Source organism: Camelus dromedarius, chromosome 9 (assembly GCF_036321535.1).
Source record: "Camelus dromedarius isolate mCamDro1 chromosome 9, mCamDro1.pat, whole genome shotgun sequence".
Classification (NCBI taxonomy): Eukaryota; Metazoa; Chordata; class Mammalia; order Artiodactyla; family Camelidae; genus Camelus; species Camelus dromedarius.
The window spans coordinates 21131759-21157509 of NC_087444.1; the positions used below are offsets into that span (position 1 = coordinate 21131759).

At 42.9% G+C, this 25751-nt stretch overlaps 1 protein-coding gene across 2 annotated transcripts in view; it reads left to right on the plus strand.

The window, feature by feature from the left end:
• The window catches only part of TTF2 (transcription termination factor 2), a 47948-nt gene that overhangs the window by 15299 nt on the left and 6898 nt on the right, over positions 1–25751 (plus strand). Inside the window, exons 9-24 of one of the 2 annotated variants that reach the window (XR_004138795.2) lie at positions 410–491; positions 2306–2425; positions 4070–4220; positions 6286–6391; positions 8362–8543; positions 9262–9415; positions 9742–9833; positions 10665–10747; positions 11267–11400; positions 12370–12540; positions 15456–15514; positions 16365–16515; positions 17226–17308; positions 18678–18752; positions 21841–22086; positions 22777–22865. Coding sequence is in view for 1 of the 2 variants with exons in the window: in XM_010980692.3 (XP_010978994.2) it covers positions 410–491; positions 2306–2425; positions 4070–4220; positions 6286–6391; positions 8362–8543; positions 9262–9415; positions 9742–9833; positions 10665–10747; positions 11267–11400; positions 12370–12540; positions 15456–15514; positions 16365–16515; positions 17226–17308; positions 18678–18752; positions 21841–21985 (1788 nt within the window). In the remaining variant the exon portion in view is untranslated. Of the gene's footprint in view, positions 1–409; positions 492–2305; positions 2426–4069; positions 4221–6285; positions 6392–8361; positions 8544–9261; positions 9416–9741; positions 9834–10664; positions 10748–11266; positions 11401–12369; positions 12541–15455; positions 15515–16364; positions 16516–17225; positions 17309–18677; positions 18753–21840; positions 22723–22776; positions 22866–25751 lie in introns of those variants that run through there. The other variant, XM_010980692.3, reaches the window with a different exon arrangement.

A 25751-nucleotide genomic window follows, 5' to 3' on the forward strand; every position in this document is an offset into this window, starting at 1 on the left:
CATTGCCTACAGAGCGGAGAGTCATAGTTAGGAGATTATGAGGAAAAGCCGGTGAAAGTAGGGTGACCCGTCAGAGGTCTTGGCTGCAAGCAGTAGGAACTGACTTGGGCTGACTGAGCAGACAAACCAGGACTCTCACCTGACGGGGAGAGGGGCGGCTCTAGACAGGCATGCTGGATGATTGGTAGAAATGACAACTGTCCTGGGCAGACCAGGACGTGTGGTTACCCGCGGTGAGAGGGTGGAGTCCAGGACTTCCAAGATGAAAAGAGCGACTTATGTGGCAACAAGAGTATTGGGAGGGTCATTTACAGAAAGTAACAGTGGGGCATGGAATCCACGTAGCCAGGCTCCAGTAGAGCCTCTCCTCCAGCATTTATACCTAACTTCCGGTTGTTACCGTCGTCAGGTCCCTTTGCTGCTGCACCAGAAGCAAGCATTAGCCTGGTTGCTGTGGCGGGAAAGTCAGAAGCCACGAGGAGGAATTCTGGGTGAGTCTGGTGTGAGGATAAGAGCCAGCAAAAGTTCTGCTGCATTGCTTCTTTTGAGCCTCGACAACTCTGTGGGTCATACTCTAACACCCCATCTGACAGATGAGGAAACGGCGGTGCGGGAAGCTTAAGTCATGTGCTCAAGGGTACACAGCCCTGCGATCAGCCAGGTCTTGGTTGCAGGCAGTGGAAGCTGACTGGCTGATGAGGCAGAGGGGGCCCATGGATTCTCTGGGAGATGTGGAGGGCCAGGCTGGAGGCCAGACTTCTGGGAGCAATGGCCAAAGCTAAGTCACAAACAGAGTGTCCTGTGGGAACTGTCACAGCTGCTTTGGTCCATGGAGCAGCAGAGGAAAGCACTGCCACCCCAAAGTGAGACACTCGTCTCCCCCACTTCCTGCAGAAAGCATTTCACAGGGAGCCTCTTTTCTGATGTTGCTCACATCTGAATCGAAGACCAGTGTGAGTGTCTGTGGTCTGTACAGCCCGGTGGTTCTGTTGGTGCCTTAGCTGCAGGTGAGGCAGGAAGCCAGTTTTCCAGTCTCTGCTCTGGGGACTCGTCAACCTAAAATTTTCCAAGGTGCTCAACTTCCAGAAAACATGACAGATGTCCAGTATCGCTAGAAGGTGTCTGTGTCTGAGTCCCCAAGACCACCTCCGGTTTGGGTGATTTGCTCAGATGTACACCATATAGCCATATTCACAACTGTAATTTATTACAGTAAAATAAATTGAATTATTTTGATTCATTATAAATCACAATCAGCAAAGGAAAAAGACACAGGGGGCAAAGTCCAGGGGAAGCCAGGTGCAGATTCCAGAGGCCTTTCCCAGTGGAGTCACAGCGGGTACTTAATTCTCCCAGCAGGGACCTGTGGCAACACATGTGACGCGTTGCCAACCAGGGAAGCTGGTTAGAGATTTGATCCCCAAAGTTTTTAGTGGGGGCTGGTCACATAGGCAGCTTCAGCCTGGTGGGGACTGAAATTCCAGACTCCCAGAAGGAATGCAGGTGTTCAGAGTAAACCGTACTATTGGTACAGGCAGTTTAGGTACAGTGAGCCCTCTTATCAGCTGTGGGAATGAGGGGAGCCCTCCTGAAACCTGAGTTCCCACATGCCAGCCAAGGCCCAGCCCGGTAAGCTGGCCTTTTAAGGGAGAGCAGTCGGCTGCTGTGTTAAGTCTGTGGACAGTGGCAGGGCCCGAATTTGAACTAGAGCCCTTGCTGTGACATTTTACTTCTGCTCATATCAGAATGATTATTTAAACTGTTAGAAAGAGAATAATAATATTTGATAGGGTATAAATAGTAAATTAGGTAAGCACAGTAACTGGCACAATGGTGATACCCAAGAAAGGCTCGTTTATTTCCTTCTTTAATGAGTAAGTTAAGGGGATGGAGGACTGTCTTGGGTTAACACTAACTCTAGAAGTCTGGTAGTAAAGTGGGTGGTAGGATATATCTGCTGGCCCTTTTTGCTTTGGCAGGTAGTAAAGAAAAAGACGGGGCAGCAGCATCAAACGGAGGTAGATAGCAATGAATGTGTTAGATAAGTAACAACATAGCACGGCGACTAGGTAAGGTCTAAATAATGAGTTTTACATTTTCTAAAAGTCAGAGTAAATGTCTTAGTGTTCATTTCAGTAAGAAAGACAAAGGCTTCCTTAGAGGAGGCGCAGAATAGAGACTGGAATGGTGCTAACAGCAGAGGACAAGGGTCACTGACGTCTGCCTGGGGCTGCTTCTCTGGGGGCTGAGCTGCATCTTTGCCCTAAGACCTTTGACCTCCCCTATTTTTGTTTTTATTTTCCAGCGGATGATATGGGATTAGGAAAAACCCTGACCATGATTGCACTCATCCTGACCCAGAAGAATCAGGAGAAAGATGAAGAAAAGGACAAAAAAACAGCTTTGACTTGGCTTTCTAAAAATGGTATTCAGATGTCCCTTGCTAGCCTGCTGTTTACTAGATCCTGTGAGGCAGTGGAGGGTGGAAGGTTTTCAGCCATGAAGGGATTCCTTTGGTCATGTTTAATTAACTTGCTGGAAAACTAGTATCAGACTACTTTCCTGTGGTATCCTTTCTGCTGCTGGATACGCCAGCTGTAAGTGATCATTTTTTTCCCTCTTAATGTAAGCTTAGCTCGATCTGTGATTAGAAACAATTTTATGAAGAAAGCTAAGGCTCTAGAAAACTTAGTTTAAACCTAGTGAGTGTTTCTGTTAATGTTGAGAGTGTAACTACAGGGTAGATCCAAATTAGTTAATATATTATTTTTTGAAGAAAGATCTGTCACAAACTCAGATTTTATCCACACAGCAGATGTTGTTTTCCACATTTCTGAAATTCCAGGAGTTTCCAGATTCTAGACAATTTCTCTTAATCAGCTGCCGTTTTTAAAATGTGATAACTGTATAAGTACCTTAAAGGTCCTATATATTATGCATAGACAATGCCACATGTAAGTTGCTGTGTACAAAATACGTTTCTCAGTTGGTTAGACAGTGAAAAAATCTGTGGCTCTCTGCCCTCGGGGCCTCTAGGGATCATGGTTACAGCTGGACCCTGTGTCCCTGTGTGGAGTAACAGCACACGTGTGCACATACACACGCACGGAGGATGAGGGTTCAGGGGCCAAATACTCCATCACTAACTGGTTCCAGAGTCACGTTTGCTTCTCTTAGGGGGTTTTGTACTAACACTTTAATGGAACTGTAATTATGTTATGCTTTTCAGAGAAAAGTAATAATACTCTCCCGTAATGAATCAACTCAGGGCAAGTTAGGAAATCCATCCAGCTTCTGCCTTCTGGCCACTGTGAGAGTGCACTGTTTTTTTTTTAAACTGAGGTCATGTATTCCCCACTGTCCTCTCCATCTTTATTTAGCCTCTCTCTGTCTGACACGTTTATAGGGGCACATAAAGAAATAATTAAGTGTTTTGAATTAAAAGATCGTCTCTTTCATTTTCTATTCTACTTCAGGCAGACCCTCATTTTAATGCACTTTGCTTTATTGCATTTCACATATATTGCAGTTTTTACAATTTGAGGGTTTGTGGCAACCCTGTGTCAAGCAAATCTACCGGCGCCATTTTTCCAACAACGTTTGCTCACTTTTTGTCTCCGTGTCACATGTTAGTAATTCTCAAAGTATTTCAAACCCTCCACCAGTAAAAAGATTATGACTTGCTGAAGGCTCAGATGATGTTAGCATTTTTTAGCAATAAAGTATTTTTAAATAAAGGTTTTTTTTTTTTTTATAAAGAAATGAATGCTGTTGCACACTTAACGACTATAGTGTAGTGTAAGCATAACTTTTATAATGTCCTGGGAAACCAAAAAGTTCGTGTGGCTCGCTTTATTGTGATACGCACTTTATTGCCGTGGTCTGGAACCAAACCCGTGATATCTCTGAGGTATGCCTGTGTAAGCTATGTGTACAAATAAGAGCAGCAGCTGTTAAAAATATCAATTGAAGGGATAAAAGTCAGGCAAGGGAAAGAGATAATGCCTTTGAGAAGTTAAAGCTATTCAATGAGTGTAACTAGGTGTTGATTTTTTTCCCCCCTCCCAAGACTCCTCTGAGTTCGCTTCCCACGGAACACTAATCATCTGTCCCGCTTCTCTGATCCATCACTGGAAAAATGAGGTGGAGAAACGTGTGAGCAACAGCAAACTAAGAGTTTATCTCTATCATGGGCCAAACCGGGATAAACGTGCAAAAGTGTAAGTGCAGAAATACTGCAGTCAGTGTGCGGTGCTCAGTGGCTTGGCTTAAGGGGCCATACTGACCTCACCTGCTCTCCTGGGCATTTCATTTAGTCAGGGCTAATGGTATTTGTGAAGATCAAAGGCATGCTCATCACCAGACCTGTGCTGAGACATGCGTCTTGTGAGATGGGAATGATGTTCTGTTGCTATATCCTTGTCACTGTCCTCAGTAAGCTGCTGCGTGAGTCAGCCTGAGATGCCTGCATAGTCCACCAGGGGGCAGCAGCATTCCCCTGGTAAAAGGGGCTATGTCATGGTTATTTCACAATTGCTGAATTTCTGATTCCAAATTCACATTCTCTGTCTATTAGTGTGAAAGGAACCAGCTTAGTCTTGCCAAGCATCTTGGCACAGTATTAATAATTAGGTGATATAGTCTGGTTATATTTTTATGGCTATATTTTTCATATATGAGCCATCTAAGAAGTTTTAGATTCAATTCCTGAATTCCTGAAGGGGTTTGATCAGGAAGTAGGAAAGAAAATGCTTTTTCAAAAGGTGATTTTAGTTCTAGTCTTTGTCTTTTGGTTTAAAAGGACTTGTTTTTCGTTCCTAATTGTGATAAGGTGGTCTGGGTGGAACACTTGCTGACTGAGTCAAGAGCTAAGTTGTTTCTGGCTCTGATCTCTCTCCCCAGCCTCTGACGTGGATATTTTATATCCTAAAGAACAGGGCAATTGTCTCTCAGGGGTACATTGCCAAACTGGTGACCTTCAGGCTTACACCAAATCACCTCTGGTGACTGGTAGTCATTTCAGCAGACGGAAGGTATCAGGGCCACGGTGGCTGTCCTGCATGCCTTCTCTGGCACTGAGTACTGTAAGGGACCTGCCTTTGCCCTAGATTTTTATTTAGAAGTAAATTGCATCTTACTTGATTTGCACTTTGATCATACTGGGTTAGGTGTTCAGAATGCACCAGCTGACTGATTGGAATCACTCACAATTGTACTTCTTTCCATGCTGCTAAGGCAACCTGTAGACATTTGCTGCCTTTCCAAATTAAGCATATCATTTTGGTGGGTTATTTTTGGGGAGGATTAGGTTTGTTTCTTTATTTTAGCAGAAGTACTGGGGATTGAACCCAGGATCCTGTGCATGCTCAGCACGCACTCTACCACTGAGCTCTACCCCTCACCCAGGCATGTCATTTTTACAAAAGTATTGAACTTCTCTGAGGTGCATGATATTAAACTTTCTTGGAAAAAGATTTGTGCTTTTTGCTAAGAATCTTGACATGTAAAGAGTGTAGGCAAGCGGGGAGGGGAAGTAATGGGGTAGGGAATTAAAAGGTACAAACTATTATGTCTAAAATAAGCTACAAGGATATATTGTACACACAGGGAATATACCCAATATTTTATAATAACTATAAATGGATTATAATGTTTAAAAATTGTGAATCACTATATTGTATACTTGTAACTTATATAATGTTACACATCAACTATACTTGAATAAAAAAAAAGAAAGAAGAAATGAGTGTAGATGAGGTAAGCTGAAAGTGTACAATGTGTATTTTATGCCCAAATGTCAAAGCTAGCTAAATGGGTTTTCACAAGTCCGTCACAAAACAGTCAGGAGAAAGTATCACTGATGGAAGATGAGCTGTGCCTTGAGGGTTTCTTACTTCCTTGGGACTTTAGTGTCATCCGTGTCAAATCATTTCTGAATATTAACTTCCAACCCTACCTGACTTTCTGTTCTTGCCAGATCATATCAAGAATAATAGGACACCTGCTAAAGGTTATCCTTTCTGACCTGGATGGGAAGAGGGAGGCTGTTTTAGCTGTAGTGAGTAGATTGTAAAAATGATCAGTGGTCAGACATAAGGAAGCCAAGTGTATAAAATTGACCTCTCCAGAGTCATGTGTGTGTGTGTGAATTAAGGACATAAATTGATGAATTCTGCTGTCTGTCCTTCCAGCCGCAGGAATTTTTGTAAAGGAATCAGCTCTGCCTTTCCTTGTCCGTGTCATGGAGGGATCGTTTACCGTTTGCTTTGTGTTATATCTATGCAGCCTCTCTACGTATGACATTGTGATCACTACCTACAGCCTTCTAGCCAAGGAGATTCCCACGAAGAAGCAAGAGGGAGAGGTCCCAGGTGCAAACCTCAGTGTGGAGGTGAGGCGGGGGGGCTGGCTGCCAGGGAAGCAGAGTTGGAACCACAAGACCGGTTAACAGGAGTCTTTTCACAGCATCAGAGATGGCAAAGGTGCCCTCCTCCCAGAAGGTCATGAATGTCGAGCTGTTTTACTGATGGAAGCAAAGAGTTCTTCCCTCTGACCCTTCTCTTTTACTCTAGACAACCTCCTCAGCGATAAAGGTGGAGACTTGGTACAGTATTTAGCTGTGTTTTTAGAACTAATGACAACTACATTGTAGGTGTGGTGGTAATCATCACATGAATATAGGAGAGCCTCCCTTGTTGCAATTTTCCATTGAGAGTCTTTGGGGTCTACTCTCAGGATGTGTTTTAAATTTAGTGTTAGGACGAGTATTTTAGCACTAGTATTTTGGTATTAAGCCATTATTCCCTGCCATCCTCCACCTCCCGGGAAAAGGGGTTGCAAATAATAAGCCTACAATGGGCAGAGGCTAAACAATAATCAGAAAGAAAAAACCCAAGCGTTTGTTGCTGCGTGCAGGGTAGTCTCAGTTATGTATTGCAGAGGCTTTATTGCACAGCTCTTGTGTGCTTCCCCTGGAAATACAGAGTTGTTCCAAGAGCTGCTCTTTTGCATATGCTTTTATTTTTAGTACAACAGGATATTCCAGATTTGTGTGCTTGGGGAGAGCTCTGGCATGCTTCTCCATCTCCTGACCGATTCTGCCGTCTTACATGTATTAACTTTTCAGATTCCTCAATAGTTCCTCATAGCTGTCAGGCTAAAACCCTAATTCTTTCAAATGATATGTTAGGCCTTTTATGCTCTTGCCCTACCTGAGTGTCCCCCATCTCCTACACCCCAGCCCTTCCTGGGGAGCCTCATACTCAGCCTTACCCGGGGGTTGGGGGCAGGGTGCTTCGCTCCACACCCTGCCGTGCCTTTGTGCCTTTGTTCTCCTCTCAGTAGAATGCTTTGCCTCCCCCTCTGGTCAAGTGCATCTCCTAGCACCTTGTGCTTACTTATGTCCTGGCACTCCATCAATTCCACAAATACTGAATTACCTAATACATGCCAGACACTACTCAGGTCTTAGGGATGCAGCAGGGAACAAGACTGACTAGATTCTCACTGTTCTATATTGGACTGTTTTGTTTTGTTTTTTATTTTTTGTTGAAGTGTAGTTGATTTACAATGTTAGTTTCAGGTGTACAGCAAAGCGATTCAGTTATACATATACATACATACATATATATATTTTTTTCAGTTTCTTTTCCATGACATTTCATTGTATATAGTTGAATTGAATACAGTTCTCTGAGCTATAGAATAGGTCTTTGTTTATCTATTTTATGTATAGTAGTGTATATATGTTGATCTCAAACTCCTAATTTATCCCTCCCCCTCTTTGTACCTTTGGTAACCATAGTTTCCTACTGTTCTGTGTTGACTTATCCAGTGGGACTTTCCATACATGCACTGTGTTGTCATTATCTTTATGCTTACTTTGTTTTCTCTCCACGGCTAGATTGTGAGCTCCTTGAGGGTAGGAATTGTTCTTTGTGTCTGGCTTAGTATCTTACATATAAAAGTAGACTTTTAGTAAATTTTTAGAAGCTTAGAAAAATTTAGTAAATACTTTTATCGGTTGAGTGAATTTGCAGGCACAACAGTGTATCCCTGACCCGTGGCCGTTGCTCAAAAGTGAGCTAGAAGAATACAGAAAACCTAAATTAGAAAACAGGTTACCCTTAAGCATCTTATGTTCAAGGACTGGGACCTCAAGTGAGTTGTTTATTTGTACTCATTGGAGTTTCTACTCTTGGTTTCTTAAGCTTAGTTCTTATTTCAGCGTACTTGACCTAAGCCCTCAAACTTGAAGGTAAGGATGTGTCTCCGATACCTGCCTGTTGTTTCCCCTTGTCTTCTTGAAGACATGCACGTTTTCCCCGTGCTCTTGTTGGATTTCACGTGTCTTTCTTCCAGGGTATCTCGTCACCCTTGCTTCGAGTAGTCTGGGCTCGAATCGTATTGGATGAAGCTCACAACGTTAAGAATCCCCGAGTGCAGACTTCCATAGCCGTGTGCAAGCTCCAAGCCCAAGCCCGCTGGGCTGTCACCGGGACCCCCATTCAGAACAACTTGCTGGACATGTATTCACTGCTGAAGTAAGTTAACTCTTTGGGGTTATGTAAATGTGAACCTGGTTGGGAACCCTTCATAATTATTTCATATCTCATGATAAAGCTCCAGTGTGTACCACATTATCTTGTGTAGCAGATGGCAAGCCTATCAACCTTTAAAGGGCAAAAGAATTAATATTTATGAGAAAATAATCTGTTGGTTGACTGGCTGATAGAGGACTTTGATTACAACCAGCCCCTCTATATGGGAAAGTATAGGTCTGATTAAATTAAAAGAAACAAAAGTCATCTTTCTTCAGTCCAGGGAATGTTTTGGGCTATTTCGGCCTTAAAACCTATGGCCTGGGGTCAAGACTACAATTTATGTGAAGCCAACAGAAAAGAATGCTGATTTTAAAATACTTGCTTTTATTCAAGTCAGCTCATAAGAGGATATAAAACTTCTTAACTAGCCTTTGAAATTTTGGGAATGAATTCTGGCTATCAGTTATATGTCCTGTTGTAATGATACAAACACCATTAATGGGCAAATCTACATTTTTATAATGTGGTTTTATAATGTGGTTATTGACTTGGATCCCTTTGCTCCGTCTAGCAGAGCTTTGCTATGAAATTCGCTTTTAAAGGTGATTGGATGACATGTAAAATCTGATCTGCTTTTCATCTATGCCTGTCTTTGAACTTTTCCTCCATCCTCCTAATCTTCATTTCTCTTCTCTGTCCTTCCTCCTCAACAAAATAGATTTCTCCGTTGTTCTCCGTTTGATGACTTCAATCTGTGGCGGAGTCAGGTTGACAATGGTTCAAAGAAAGGAGGAGAAAGGTTAAATATTTTAACAAAGAGCCTTTTGCTGAGGAGAACAAAAGACCAGCTGGACTCCACCGGCAGGCCCTTGGTAATCCCATGAGACCTGTCCCTGGGGGAGGCCAAGAAGGAGAGGGACCATGTCCTGGTCTCGGCTTGAACAGCTGTCTGCTCTGCTTTGGGAACCTCTGAGTCTCCCATTTTCCTGCGAGGAGGCCCTCGGGCCGCTGTCCCACACCTGGAGTCACAGCAGTCCTGTTGTGCCGTGTGTTAGAGCGGTTCTGTTGTCAGGGAAGGGTGGGAGCCGCTGTCCAGGGCTTGACCAGATTTCCAGGGTCAGCCCTAGGGAGCAGACTCTGTGATACTCAGTTGAGTTGTATGACTTCATCCCGGCTGCCGTCTCTTTCACTCCCCCAGGTGGTGCTGCCCCAGCGGAAATTTCAGTTGCACCATTTAAAGCTTTCTGAAGATGAAGAGACAGTTTACAGTGTCCTTTTTGCAAGATCAAGGTGTGTGCAGTGAAGAAGCACCTTCTCACGTCTCTTGTTTCATTCTTGTTCTTGCTTGGGAGTGCGTCAAGGGTCAAGGTTCCTCAAACTGCAGTTGTGGTATTACTGATAAGTTGGCTATCTGTGTTTCTTTTTTTTTTTAAATCCCCCTTTTTCTCTCCTTACCTCCTCCCCAGCTCACCTTTGTCTCCCATCAAACCTGCTCCTCATTGGCTTCCTTGCTTAGAAGTTCTAGGCTGTGGTCACTGTACGCGAGGTCTTTCTGGCCCTCATGGGGCCATATGAGGAAAGCATATCTCTTTGACCTTTGACCTGTTATCCAGCCTCTTACTGAAACTTTAACAAAAACTGCTTGGTAATCCTAATTGTCATCCGTTCTTTGCACTTTCTCTAAAACTCTCATCCTTCCCTGAATTCAAGATTTATGTTCTCCTACTTGGTACCTCTCACTTCCAGTGTGAGTAGGCTTCTTCTCTTTGTATATCTTATATTTTAAAGTAAATATAATAAATCATAAAAATTAATAAATAATATAGATTATCCATACTAGTTAATAATATATTACTATGTTACATATTAATATTAAATACAATACTAATATTTTATAACATTAATGTATTTGTTAGTAGTTATTATTTTTAAACAATTTGGCTTTTAAGGTTTTTTTAAATTACATGTGGCCATGCTTGCTATGAGGCTGACTTCATTTAACAAGTCCACTTTTGTAATTTTTCAAGGTCCCACTGCAGGCACGGTTAAGCAGTGACCACTATAAACCTATTTGGTCATAGCAAACGTTACATGAGCATTTTCTTTCGTGATCTGAGGCAGGTCAGCTCTGCAGTCCTACCTAAAAAGACATGAAAGAGGGGACAAGGAACCTGGAAGAAGCCCTGATAACCCGTTCATGAGAGGTGAGCAGTGGGGCACTCAGAAGGACATGTAATTAATGGAAATGTAGGTTCAGATTTGGTAAATTCTAGAAATGGGGTCGTGAATTCTTTTTTTTTTTAATGGAGGTACTAGGGATTGAAACTAGGACCTCTTGCGTGCTGAGCATGTGCTCCACCACTGAGCTATGCCCACCCTCCCCCCTTTTCTATACCCACTCCCCAAGGGTCGTGAATTCTTGATCTCAGAGACTTGACCTAGGGACCTCAAACCAAAGGAAAATATATTGATCCGTAAGCACCAGACCTGGTGATCTAAACTTCTTTTTAGTCACTTTTGACATCTGTTTTATTAAAACACAGGTAAGACTAGAAAGAAAACCGTATTTCATTTGGCTTCATTGGTAGAGAAGTGAGTTAGAACTGTGTTGTTGAGTCTCAGATCATAGACGTTTAAAGTCGCCTCATTGCATTCACGGGTCTTCCCCATATTTCTGATTTAAACCCTGCGCCGTTTCCCACACCTGTGTCCCTTCTTGGCAGTGGCCCAGGAGTTCGGGTCCAGTGGGCCCGGTGCCTCCGTGTCCGCAGACTCTCAGACATCCAGCACCGTCCACATCCTGTCACAGCTGCTGAGACTCCGCCAGTGCTGCTGTCATCTTTCTTTACTGAAGTCGGTAAGTGAAGCCCTGTGTGTGGGGCCCCAGTCGGGCTGCGGGCAAGTCCACCTCCACCTCCTGCAACCGGCACAGTCTGCTGGAGCAAGGGAAATGCCACTTGGGGGTGTTTCTGGCTTTTGGTGGGGCAGAAAAGAAGAGACTTGTTTATGTTACTTTATTTTATATTAACCTTTATCGATCTTGAGATAATTCCCATGATGTTGAGAACAGTTTTTTATTTGTCTTATTTTCAATAAGCTTTATTTTAGAATAGAAAGTGGCATTTTGTTAAGAAAGAAACCACTTTATGAATACTTTGGTTATTTTAAGATGCCATAAAGCTAATTTAGTTACTAGTTTTAAATCTAGTTGTGAAAACTCAAGTATTTATACAATTGGAAAAGTTGCCATTACATTGGATAGAGGCACATCTGTAGTTAAGAGGAATCTGTTACTCTTTTTTTTTCTTGGCAGTTAACAGTTATTTTCTCCTTGATTATCAAGGATTCTTATTTTCTTTATACTCTTCTGAACTTTCCCAAATTTTCTGTAATAAGCATACTGTTTTATAATGAACAGAAAAAACTACTCTTAGTATTTGAAAATATTTTCTTTATTAATAAATTTTTTTATTGAAGTATGTTATTCTTTTGAGGAGCTGCAATAATGCATCTCTTTTTAGGAGGTAAATTGTATCTTGATGATCAGTAGCTTAATTAACTGTACCATTCCAGCTGGGGAAAACAGAACGCTCTTGTAATCTGTCTGACAAGTCTCTAAAAAGTTCCATTATTTGATTTATTTTTGATCTGGTGAAAAAACTTGCCAGATTACATTTCAATCATGGTTTACCTGTGGAGACACTGTTGGTAAGTCACGAGACATTTTGCTGTGTGATGTATTAAGCAGTCAGCACTCCGCTGGCACGTCCCATGGCTCGTGGCCTCAGCTCCCCATCCACTGTGTCCCCTGTCTGACTGTGCCCAGGCCCTGGATCCGACAGAACTGAAGAACGAAGGCCTGGTCCTTTCCCTGGAGGAGCAGCTCAGCGCCTTGACCTTGTCCGAGCTCCGTGATGCAGAGCCGGCTGCCTCTGTCTCCCTTAACGGCCAGTGCTTCAAGGTGGAGCTTTTTGACGACATGAGAGAGAGCACCAAGGTACTGGGGTCTCCTCTATTCTGGTAGAAAGACTTGGACTCCTCCCACATTTCCCTGCGTGACAGCGGTGCATTTGTCCGCACAGGTATGGCCGTTTGACTGCAGGGCTAGAACGGTTAGGTGTTAGCTGGTCACATTCCCCCTCCAGTCTTAAATTCTAATTTCATTTCATGAAAAAAACTAAAATCTTATTACCTAGTGATTTTTTTCAGAGGGTGACTTGGGCCAGCGCATCTGTCATGGATTCCTAGGGAGGGAGCCTGTCAGGTTTCTGCTGGAGACAGGGCCCGGGCGAGTGAGCAGCTGGTTTCAGAAAAACAACAAAGGCTTGACCTTCCAGACTGTGGAAGATGTCTGAGTGCCAATTGCTTTGCTCTGTTGAAAGGCTTCCATCTGCAAATATCGTTTCCTGCCCGCCTCCTATCTTCATAAGTCTCTTTGTTCTGTTTTCACTGAAGCACTTTAAGGCTGTAGAGTTCTATCAGGGGAACGCCGGGGCATGTGGGCCTCGAGTCCTGCCTCTCTGCTGGCTTGCCGGGAATGTGCCCATTAACTTGCACTGAGCGGCTGGTTTTTTCTACTGCCTTCTGAGGCTGCCATGCCTAGTCTCAATCTCTCTTCCCAGGCTTTTAAAAAAATATAACTAGGAGGGAGGTCACCGCCAAGGGAATGGTGCACTTGCTTGCTCCCTTTTAACCTAGGCAGTAGTATACTGTGCTAACGTGTTACAGTCTACTCTTCACTTAAATGGATTTTTCCCTCAGTCACTGAATTCCCAGGTATAATCTTCCAAGCTATCCTCCTGAACAAATCATTCACCTCTGCAAAAGGGAAGAATGCTTGGTTTCTTATATTAAACCAAAAGGTTAAAATGCATCACATTCATGCATCCAGTTTCCCTATCTGTATACATGTTTTGAAAACAGATCAACCAGCTTATTTCCTTCCGGCCTCTCAAAAAACTACTTGGGAGCAAGCGCCCCTTAGAAAATAAAGAGAAGCCATGTTTTCCAAGGACAGGAAAGAACAAGCAAATGTTCTAAGATACCACAGGTGAGAAAAGTAAACACACAGAGGCTGTCAGTGCTCATATACCTTCCTGTGCTGGGCTTGTTTTGTCATAATCGTGAATGTGCTTAATCCTTGCTCCTTTCTCAGCATCCATCCATTCAGTCTATCCACACTCAAAAATTTATGTACAGGGTTCTTTCTGCATCTGAGTTAAAGGGAATGCTATATATATAGCCTATATGTTGTTAGTAAATAAAGCCAAATAAATAGCATGATGACCTTTCATTAGATTTTTAAAGTATGTACCTAGATCTTCACCACTAGTAACTGAGAGGAACAGGTAAAGAGACCATATGTGGCTGGGCACCAGGTCCTAGCACCCTCGGTTAGCTATTGGGTTAAAACATAACATTCCTAATAATTTGTGTTCCCAACCATTTGTCTGATACTCAGGTAATTATGTACAGGGCTTCTTAACGTAAGCCCATTAGTCGTGGTTCAAACTCAAAGTTGTTTCATGTCGGGGAAGGGAGTTTTCTTTGGTAGCACAAACCTAAACACATACATGTTACTGGGATTCAACCCCAGCTCCTACACCGTGAATCCCAGTCCCACTGCTGCAGTTTTCTCAAAACACCTATCGCTAGGTTTTTCACATCCGTATGAAAATCAGTGTGTTCCACAACCACAAGTTGCCAAGACACCAGGCACTTCAGCTACCTGCTTTTTGTCTTCCTACTGGTTCAAAATGGCACAGTCCTGTGATGGTCTTCCTGCCCGGGCATCAGCGTGTTTGTTTAGATTGGAAGGTAGCCTCATGTGTGGGGGCCTCCACAGCTTACCACTAACACCACAACCTTTTTCCCTGATAAGGAAGCTGAGCTCTTAACTGGGAGTTCCAAAGTGATACAGCCCTGTGATGGCAGAGTAAGAACTCTCTGCATCTCCTGATTCCTGGTCTAATTTTCTTCCTTCTCTGCCATTCTAGGGATGAACTCTAGGTCCCTTAGAGCCTTTTGAAAGATCATTCCCATTAGCGGTCAGGAAGATTGAACCCAGCTGCTCTCCAAGGTCCTGCCCATGTGTTCTTCCTGGCTGGTCCCATGTAGATTTGAATGTGGGGTCTGATAAATACCCAGAGAACTTGCTGGGAAGCTTTAGCAAGTGTTCCTCAGTCTGGACAGGTCTTCTTCGTCAACAGCCTTTGGAGCAGGTCTCAAACTAGGTCAAGCTCTTTCATTTTCTCCTTGTGCAAATGTTAGGCTGGTGCCTTCTCTGGTCCAGCAATACATGCTGGGTGCCAGGGGTACAGAAACAGACCAGATACATGCTGGCTCTGCCTCTTTGGAACATCTCAGACTGTGAAAGCAAGAGATGATTAACAAGCAATTAATATATAGAATGAAAAAGACCATGATTATAGAAAGAAAATGTGCTATCGTAGCACATAAGCAGTGGACACCTGGGATTGGGGAGGATCGCCAAGAAGTGGCATTAAGTTGACAGAAAAGGCTGTTCTAGGCAGAGGGAACAGAATGGACAAAGATGGGACAAAGCATGGCTTTGTGGAGGAAGAATTTTGATGGGGCTGGATGATGTGAGCAGAGGCTGGATGAGGCTGGAGATGTGAGCAGAAGGCAGAGCAGCAGGGATCTGGGAGGTCACTGTAGAGGCCTGGGCTTTATTCTCAGCGGGAAGCCATTGCAAGGGCTCCAGCCAGAGGAGGAAAATAGGAAACTGACATTTTGGAACTAGCCCTCTGGCTGCAAAGAGAAGAGTGGACTAGTAGGAGTCAGACCATGCAGAGAGGCCACAGAGGAGACCAATCCTTTCACTCAGGGGAGAGAAAAGGGAGAAAAGCAAATTTGCTTAAACCCGCATATGTTAATATAACCTTTTTCCAGATTTCATCTCTGCTGGCAGAATTGGAGGCAATCCGAAGAAACTCAGGGTCCCAAAAGAGGTAAATGTGTTATTTCATTACCCAAGTATTGCTTGTAATTAAGCCAGAAAATTTGATATTGCAGATAGTTATAAATCTGAGCTCTTTATATCAAGGACTTGAGTCGGGCGCAGCAGAAAGCACCGAGGTTACAGCACACATCCCCTGTGATTTCTAATGAAAATATCTGTGGCACGGATTGAAAAGGCAATCCCTAGAGGACCAGAGTAAGCTAAGCATCTGAAGAGATGCTTAAGAGGAGGGAAGAAGGCTTGAAAAAAAAAGCAACAGAATAACAGATGCAAAAAAGGGAGGAAGCGGAGTGTGATCAGAAGGGAGCCCCAGAGTGCTGGGAACTTTCCTAAGTTGGGTGTCTGGATATAAGGAAGTTCATTTGTTATTTATTATACTTTACTGTATGTTATTCACAGCATTTGTAGATAGGAAATATTTTGATCTAAAAACTTAAACCTCTAACTAAAGCGTAGCATGGGGGGAAACAGAGAATCCGTAGCGGCTTATTGATCTGATTGACAGAGGGAGGGGCCTGAACCTTATTCTGCAGGAGCACAGACCTCCTCTGGATGAGCCCCCAGAAAATCGGAACCTACAGTGGTTACTTTAGTTTAGCCATCCCTTTATTTTGACTTCATTTAGCAGGTAAGTTGTAGACTGGATCTAGAAGTAACCAGAAGCATTATAATCGTGTGACATGACTTAAATGTGTGCCTCTTCCCCTTAGGTAGCAGAAAGCCTTACCTCAGCCACATTTGATAACTGAATCTTAAAATAACAGGCATGAAAGCCCTGTAGATGAGTTTGTTTAATCTCTCGTGGGGGTTATTGGTTTTTTGTTGCCTCCTTCCTCCAGTGTCATTGTCTCTCAGTGGACCAGCATGCTGAAGGTTGTAGCATTGCACCTTAAGAGGCATGGACTGACCTATGCCACCATCGATGGCTCTGTCAACCCCAAACAGAGAATGGACTTGGTAGAGGCATTTAACAGCGCCAGGGGCCCTCAGGTACAAGCCAATCACAGCAGAGCTATATAATTAAGAACAAATTTTTCTTGGTTATACAGATCCGAACATAGCTCAGTTCAAAAATATTCATAGCCCTGCTCTCTCCAGGTGTTTCTCATTTCTTTGACATTTACTGGGGGTACATATCAAAGTGTGCAAGTCCTCTAAGAATAAAATCTGAGGTCTAAAAGGAGAGGAAGAGCAGAACTGTTAGGATCAAGGGAATCTTTGTGGAGGAGGCAAGCCTAGAAGGATAGGTGGGATTTTGATAGGTGGGAAGGTGGAGGGAAGTAGAGGAACAGAGGCATCTAATTATGCATAACAGGAAGTTGGAAAGCACTAGTTGTGTGATAGGAGAAGCATAGCAATGGTGGGGGCACTGATGGAACAGACGGAATCTGGGTAAAGGAAAGTTTATTGAGCTAACCACCCCCCGTGCTCTAAATTGTAGTATTTATGTAATTGGCAGGCACACAATTAATGTTTGGAGATTGACTCACAAAAAAAGGTTAAATGAGCATTTTCTCAAAGACAAGGCATGGGAGAGAGCATCTCAAAATTTCGAAACAATGCATTCACAACAGCAGAAGGAAATTTGATAAGAGCATGTTGCCTCTTTGTGTTGATCTTGGGCTTGAACCTGAGGCAGAAGGAGAGGTCCACTATGAGACTGATTCCATGTAAAGTTAACGGTGTTCTTCCTTTTGAAGGTTATGCTGATCTCTCTCTTGGCTGGAGGTGTTGGCCTAAACCTGACTGGAGGAAACCATCTCTTTCTCCTGGACATGCACTGGTAACAATTCTGGATTATTCTTGAGTTGTCACAGCAGAGTGGGGAGACCAGCAGGCTAGAAGGGCGGTAGGGGGACTTCTCATGTTGAGTGTGCTCCTTCTGTATTGTGGAGATGCCTCTGTGCATACGTGTGTATACATGCAGATCAGAATGGTGTAGGGCTAGTTGACAGCCCCGAATTCCTAAGCAAACAAGGCTTCAAATGACTGTTTAAAATAGTCCATTCACTTTACTCTTAACATCTGTTTCCATGGAAACGGATCAGGGCTTTTCCTCCTGGCTACACCACTCGATGAAGGGTTTTATGTCTTCAAAACACTGTATTTCAGACATATTTATTGACGTCTAAGGAATCTCAACCTTGAAGAAGAGGGAGAACCAGTGCTCCAAAAGGAAAAGGCAAAGGAATTTTCTAATTATGTTAGACACACACTTAACACATAGCTTTGGACTCGCTGCACATAGTATTAAGACCAAGAGCATAGCAGCATCCTTCCTAGATGCCAGGTGAATGTGTTCATATGTTGCTAGGAGGAAATGTCATAATTCATCTCAGTTTTGATTTTCCAGTTATGTCAATCAGGGATTGCTGCACCAGGCACTGTTGCCAGGGATTGTCATTTGTTAATTCCCAGGCAGCCCAGATGGGCACAAACAGGCCAGCCTGTTACTGTCTTCCTGGAGAATGTGTTTAGGCCTCACTTGAGACTCCCATATGCATGTAAGTGAGGAAAGCAGAATAAGAATTATGCTGGTTTCTGAACAGGAGAAACATTATCCAAGGTTTTAGAGGTGAGATGAGAAACTAGTTTGGAGTTGATAATGACAATCTATAAAGAAGGAAACAAATTAAGCCTCCTTGGTTGAATCATGAAATATCAAAAAGTTGGAAAAAGCATTATAGATCATTTGCCACTCCTTGTGTTCCCGAGTAGCCATCTGAAACCTAAAGGGTTGAGGTTAGATGATTTGCCCAAAGCCATCTAGCTAATTAGTGACCAGATTTAAACATTGGTTTAATCTCTGTTACTTAGAGTTTTCAACTGTGAAGAGTTACTATTAGCCATCTGACCCCAGTTTCTCATAAGAGAGGATATCTGGGACTTTCTGAGTCCCATATGGACTAGAACAAAAATCTGCAAACTTTTTCTGTAAATATTTTAGGCTTTGCCAGCTACATAGGTCTCTGTCATATATTCTTTGTTGTAGGTTTCTGTTTTTGACTTTTTACAAACCTTTTAAAATGTAAAAACCATTTTTAGCTCGAGAGCCATATGAAAACAGACTGCAGGCTGGATTTGGCCCATGGGATTTGCCCACCCCTGGTCTAGGATGTCAGTAAGTTTGAGCTTTATCTGTCTCTTCACAGGAATCCGTCACTTGAAGATCAAGCTTGTGACCGAATTTATAGAGTAGGGCAGCAGAAAGATGTTGTCATACACAGGTAAGCAAGTCAAAGTCTCCCAGGACCGAATTCTGCTTTTGTGAAAATCTTTCTTGGGTGATGTTTTAATAGAATGTGAAGTATTTGGTGATCACTGTACTAATGGTGCTCGTGGGGCACCTTCTCCTTGGTACTCACAGTCAGGAAGGGAACTCAGGCAATTTGGGGGTGACCTTTGTGTTGGTCCTTGCAAAAGAAGAAGAGCTTATGTACAATGATGAGCCTTATCTTAGTTAAGGCAGTGCATGAAAGGTCCCTCCTCTCTTTCTCTCTCTCTTTTTTTCCACTTTTAATTATTTTGACTTTATTTCAGACATATAAAAAAAAGGATTCTTACAAGATTATCCCAAATTCTTTTTTTTTTTTAATGGGGGGAGGTAATTAAGTTTGTTTGTTTGTTTGTTTTTAACAAAGATGCTGGGAATTAAACCCAAGACCTCATGCATGCTAGGCATGCAGTCTACCACTGCTCTATTCACTCCCCACTATGCTATACTCTCCCTCCACCCAAATTTTTGATCGCAAGAACAATACCAAAAAATTCCTGTATACTGTGACACGCATGTGTGCGTGCATGTGTGTGTGTGTGTAAGGTATTTTCTGGACCATTTGACAGTAAGTTGCAGACATGATGCCCCTTGACCTCTAAATAGTAAAATGTGCATTTTCCAAAAATGACACTCTTTTACATTACCACAGTAAAATTATCAAACCCAGGATGTTAACAGTTACATAGTCTGACCTGTGGACCTTACTCAGCTTTGCCACTTGTACCAGAGGTGTCCTTCTCAGCAAAATAAAATCCCTGTTTCGCATTCAGTTGTCACGCTTCTTTTGTTCCCCCTTAATCTGGAACAGTGTCTCAGTCTTTCTCTGAGTTTAATGACATTGACATTTTCAGAGTGCACAGGCCAGTTATTTTGTACAATGTCCCTCTCTTTGGGACCCTCCTCTCTAAAAACAACCACCAAACCGGCCTCAGCAGTCCAGTCCAGTGTAGCTGTGGACCTCTTTTTCTCCTTCCTTTTCATGGCCGAGTTTCCTGAAGAATTAGAAATTGTTGTCCGTTCTTTACTTCTGTTCATTCCTCAACCTTTGCAAACTGGCTTTCCCCCCACTTGCTGCCCTGAGACTGCTCTTGCTGGGGGGGCACCAACGCATTTCACAACTGGCCAAGTACAGTGATCATATCAGTTGTTCTGTCTTCCGCTCTCTTCTCAGCTCACTTTGTTTGCACCTCTCTTAATCCTGTCACCTCCAGTAAGTCCAAAACCTGTATCTTTCAGCTCCAAGGTCTCCTAAACTTCAGACCTAGATATCCACATCCCTGGGAAATATCTGAATCTGTGTGTCCACGTATGCACTCATTAGTCATTCACTTGTGTATTTGTTTCATTCAGCTCAGAAAACTAATCCCTACTGAGCACTCACTATGTGCATGTTCCAGGGACTCAAAATGTCGCAAGCTGATACTGTTTCTCCCTCTGACCTCATATCTATCGATTCTTCTGAAGTCCTTGTCTTTGTGAACGGGATCACTGTTTATCTAATCATAGAGCCAGAAACTAGGCTCCGCCCTCTTTCTCACTTTTCACAAGTAAAGTCCATTCATTTTATTTTCTATGTGTTTCTTGTAACCACCCCTTTCTTCCCATCCCACTTCCCATGCCCCTTCCTTTCACATCTAGATTTATTAGCATGATGTGCTAAGTCACTCAAGATCTGGTCCCCACCAGCCTCTTGAGCATCGACTTTTGTAATAAAACATAGTTTTTGACTTTTGCCCTGGCCAGACTGGACGACTTCCCTAGCATACCATGTTCTAAAACTCAGCCATGATTTTATACATGTTCCCATTCCCTGGGATGCCCTCCCCACTGTCCATCTAGCAAATCTTGGCTCATCCTACAAGTTGCACTATGAGTTAACTTTTTTTTTTAAATTGTAGTATAGTTGATTTACAATGTTGTGTTAGTTTCTGGTGTACAGCACAGTGATTCAGTTATACATACATGTGCTTTTTCATTATAGGTAATTACAAGGTATTGAATATGGTTCCCTGTGCTATACAGTAGGACCTTGCTGTTTATACATTTTATACATAGTAATTTATATTTGCTAATCCTAAACTCCTAATTTATCCCTCCCCTACTTTACCCTTTGGTAGCTATAAGTTTGTTTTCTATGTCTGTAAGTCTGTTTCTGTTTTGTAAATAAGTTCATTTGTATCATTTCTTAGACTCTGCATATAAGTGATATCATATGATATTTTTCTTTCTCTGTGTGGCTTCACTTAGTATGATCATCTCTAAGTCCATCCATGTTGTTGCATTATTTCATTCTTTTTTACAGCTGAGTAATATTCCATTGTGTATACATACCACATCTTCTTTATCCAGTCATCTGTCTGATGGACATTTAGGTAGAATGGAACCTTCCCTGAATACTTTAGACAGCTTTCCTTTTATTCCTCTTGCTCACTGGACATATTTCCTTTACAGCGCTTTCCAGGTCATATTATTGTAGTTGTTTGTTTTCATGTCTCTCTCTTGTGCTCCCTTTGACAGTAAGACTATGTTCATCACTCTGTTCCTATGCCTAGCATAGTGTATGGCATGTAGTGAATCTAAATCAGTACTTGTTGAATGTGTGAATAAAAGACAATGGCAGCATTTCCTCAGTTTGTAAAACCTATTTGCAGTGTGAACTCACCAAGAAATTAGACACACTGTACCTAAACTAGCACACATATTCCTAGCAGAAACTTGATAAACTTTTCTGTGTGAAAGCTAGATCTCTACACTTTTTTGGATCAGGATACCTTTTGCTTATTTTGGCATTTCTCAATTATCTTAGCTTCAGAAAGAAAGAAAAAGTCAATTTGAGGTCAGACATCATTTTTAAGTGGATATGTATTTAGTCAAAGTTGTTTGGATCTCCTAAAAATAGAGTTCTTAACCAAACCTAAGGAAACCTAAATAACAGAAGAAATCTCATTGGAAAACTAAAGCATAAATAGACATTTGCATGTGTCATTAGATATGCGGCTTTGGGTATTTGATTGTTTGCTTATTTGTCTACTTTTCAGATTTGTTTGTGAGGGAACAGTGGAAGAGAAGATCTTGCAGCTTCAAGAAAGAAAGAAGGATTTGGCCAAACAGATTCTATCAGGATCCAGAGAATTTGTCACCAAGCTCACCTTGGCTGACCTCAAAGTCCTTTTTGGCATCTAACTTCCTGGTTCTAGGTCTCAGAATGGCACCACTGTTGGTGAGCTCTCCTTGGCATTCCTTTTCACCATCAATCCTGACGCCCGCCTTACACTGAGGATCAGGTATCATGTTAAGCAGTTTGTTAACCAGTTAAGTTAACTAGTCAACTTATTTCCTGAGTGACATAGAAACCAATGAATTACTTCAGATAAAAGAAAGTGCTTTAAAGTCAGATAATTTGGAAAACAACCCTGGGAGAGTTGTACCTAAGCTTCAGTAAAAGCCCAAAAATCCCTCTGTTGCCTTTCTTGTCTCAGCTGATGACTGAGTGTTACTGCCTTTTCTAACACAGGCTCCACCCTATCTCTTCATCCCTCCTGCCGTATAACCACCTCCATGGGCCAAGCAGAGGGTGGGTTCCTACAGCCATCCCTCTGCAGTTGTTTCAGCCCAGGCAGTTCTTCCTCTTGGGCGGAAGGTCAGGGAGGTGCTTTCTACATAACACATAGATATTTAGTATTTGTGTCATCATATCATTTAGAATTTGGTATCGTATCATTTAATGTTATTATTGCTATCATATCATGTAGCATTTGTGCCATATAATTTAATATTTGTCTCATTTTTATAGTATTTGTAGTTTTACAAATTTACAGTATTTGTAGCATTTAGAATCATCATTTCATTTAGTATTGTTGTATCACTTAGTGTTTGTATTATCCTTGGTATAATCCAATAAATACGTGTTTGACAGTGTAGCAGAGATAATGCTTTTGTTCACTAACGCCCATTTCCTTTTTCTCCTGGTCCAGAGAGACTACATTTCCTAGTCTTCACTGCAGTTACGCGGGTCCTTATTACTGAGTTCTATCTAAGTCAGTGGAATGTGGAGAAAAGTGATGTAAGTCATTTCTTACCAGCCCTCTAAAACTTCGCAAGTGATTCTTTGTGGTGTTTCTTCTGTCGTTGGTCCACTGAATATGAAGGAACTGGTGGAAGACTGCAAGGCCCTAGGGAATTGTGACACCACTGGATCAGAGTCTTAACCTGTTGTTGGCCATGGGCCCTTTGGTAGACCAGTAAGCCTCAGTTCCTGAACGTCGGCAGAGAAAATCCTTGCCCGTATGTGCCTCCCTTCTCAATCCAGCACACCCACATTGGACTATGACACGATCAAGAAGTATTTTTTTTTAAAAACATGAGATTCGGGGGTTGTTTATACAGTGATTAGTATCCTGACTAATACAAACTCTTGAGACTTTCTTACTTTGGGAAACTGTTCAGACTCCCATCTTCCCATTAGCAGTCATTTCCAAAACACTTGCTCTGCTGATTTCTGCTAGAAAGAATTGTACTTCTTCCTAGATAGAGCTGTTGCTCTCCTCTGAGTTAGGATTAGGAGACAAAGCCCTGCGTTAGCCCAGCCACAGTATGGACAGAGGCACTAAGACCTGGCTAAGCAAAGATGCCCTCTAAAGACAAGGTCTGAAAACACAGAGGTAAAGACAGTAAGGCCTGCAAGGAAGAGTTCTGACTTAACTTGAGTTCGAGGTTCCCCTTGGCTGAGGGTATAGCCTTGGAAAAATCACTCACTTCTCTACATTCTGGTTTCTGCATTTGTGGCAGGCGTTGTTTTTAGAACTCAGCAGCTATGGTGAGGTCCCTGATAAAAAAATCAGGAAATGGAGGCTGTAAGATCAGCACACACACCAGAGCAAGGATAGCATCACCTGCGAAGCAGTGGCTCCCGAGCCAGCAGGAACATACAAACCCTGCCTCTGCCGTTTGTGGACTGTCTGACATCAGGCTGGTTACAGATTCCCTGGGCGCCTCAGTTCTTTCATCGGTGAGGTGTGAGGATTAGCATACAGCTCACTCTGCTCCACTGGGAATTTAGCAACACACATACGTACTGTAACCTACGTGACCAGATCGACAGACGGGACCATGTCAGTCGGAAGGCGCGTCAGGTGAACGCTGTCCATGTCCTTTCCAAGCACTGTTTAGGAGCGAGGCAGTGTTCACTTTGGTGTTCAAGTGTTCTTGCTTTTAGTCTGGAGATGGATGCAGAGATTATAACTTATAATCTTCAGATAATCAGAGCCCATTGACCGATGTAATCTACTCTAAGATTCCTCTGGTATCTTGACCAGTTTCTCTAGTGTTCTCATTCTGAGCCTACGCTAGCAAAGCCACCTAGTTATGTCTGGGGTAGGTGTTCCTGTAACAGTGAGATGCTGTTGATGTGAGGTGGGTACAGCAAAAATTGGAACCACCGTCCTAATAGGTTAGACTAAACCAAACATGCGTCCTTGAATCCTCGCCTGGGCGTGGAAATGTTTCTTGAGTTAACATAAGTAGCATTCTGGTGTCTGTCTCAGGCCCACATTCATTTTAGTGACTGTTGAAGCATGTTTAGGTTGAAGCATGACTAGGTGGGTCCCTGCACCCCCTTGCAATGGGTGACATTGCGCAGTGTTGCCATCTAATGGAGGTGCTGCCTTATGAGCTCTGCCAGTGTCAACCAGCCTGTCTTTATGTGACACCACAGCTGCCAGATTTTCCTTTTATATCTACTTGCCTACCTCACCAGGCTTAGGCAAGGACAGAATGATAATAATGCTTTATAGTAAATATAAGAAATGCTTTATAAACCATGAAGTGCCATCCAAATGCTAGTGTCATTGCCATGGGACCAAGTCTTGGAATATGAGATTAAAAGAGCAGCCTAGGTGCAGCTGAAATGGCCAGATGGTGAGCATCTGTCAGCAAAGTGCCACATCGCTGAGCACCCAGTTTCTAAGGTGCTTCTTATGGGACAGAGTGGCCTCCATGGAAGGTATACAGTTTGACTTCTCTTTAGCAGTGTAAATCAAAAAAGGGCATAGTGACAGCATGACTGGATGGAGCCTGGGCCCTTTAAAACCTTGCCAAGGACTTGTGCTGCCACGCAATTATTATGAATACGGTAGGGAGAAAGATGTCTTTGTGGGGCATGACCCCTTCCTCTAGCGATCGTGTGTGATTTGGGGTGGCTGTGTATGAGCACTGGGCTGTTTCCTCTCTGATTGTCTGTTGCCCAATGAAGTAGCTTGCAGCAGGGCTCAGAGCTGAAGCCAGGTTCTTCTGCACTAACAGGGTAGTCATGGAAATGCCAGTGTCAGTGTGGCCTCTCTGGTTGTCTGAAATCTTGATGTCTACCGTAATACCATGAGAAAATTGGGCCTACACAGTGGGATACTGTACTGCTCTTTGCTATGGAGCATCTAGCCCTAGGGAGAGACAGAAAGAATAAAAAGGTCTACCTTCAAGTGCAAAGAGAATCATAGGCATTTAGAATTTGTAGGCATATAAATGAAATTAGCGTCAGTTTTAATACAAAGTGCCACAGGAGTCAGTAGCCAGGGGACAGGGATGGAAATGAAAGAACCATCTAACCCCGGGTGGTGGGGGAAGGTGAGGGGGACGCAGAGGAGATGACGTCTTCACTAGCTCAAGCCCTTTTTACCCAGAATCCTCAGCTAAATCTGAGTGTAGATTACATACAAAAGCAAGGATGGGAGGAACACTTTTACTGCTTAATTATTCATACACTAATTTAAAAACATATATTAAATGTGCCAGACACTCCTGGGCACTGAAAATATAAGGATAACCAAAACCAAAACCAGTCCCTGTCCTCCTGAGGCTCACAGCCAGGTAGGGGGGGGACAGGCGTTAATGCAATCATCACGTCCGGCTGTGAGGTGGCCGTGGTGATGAGTTGTATGGTGGGAGGTATGTGTGG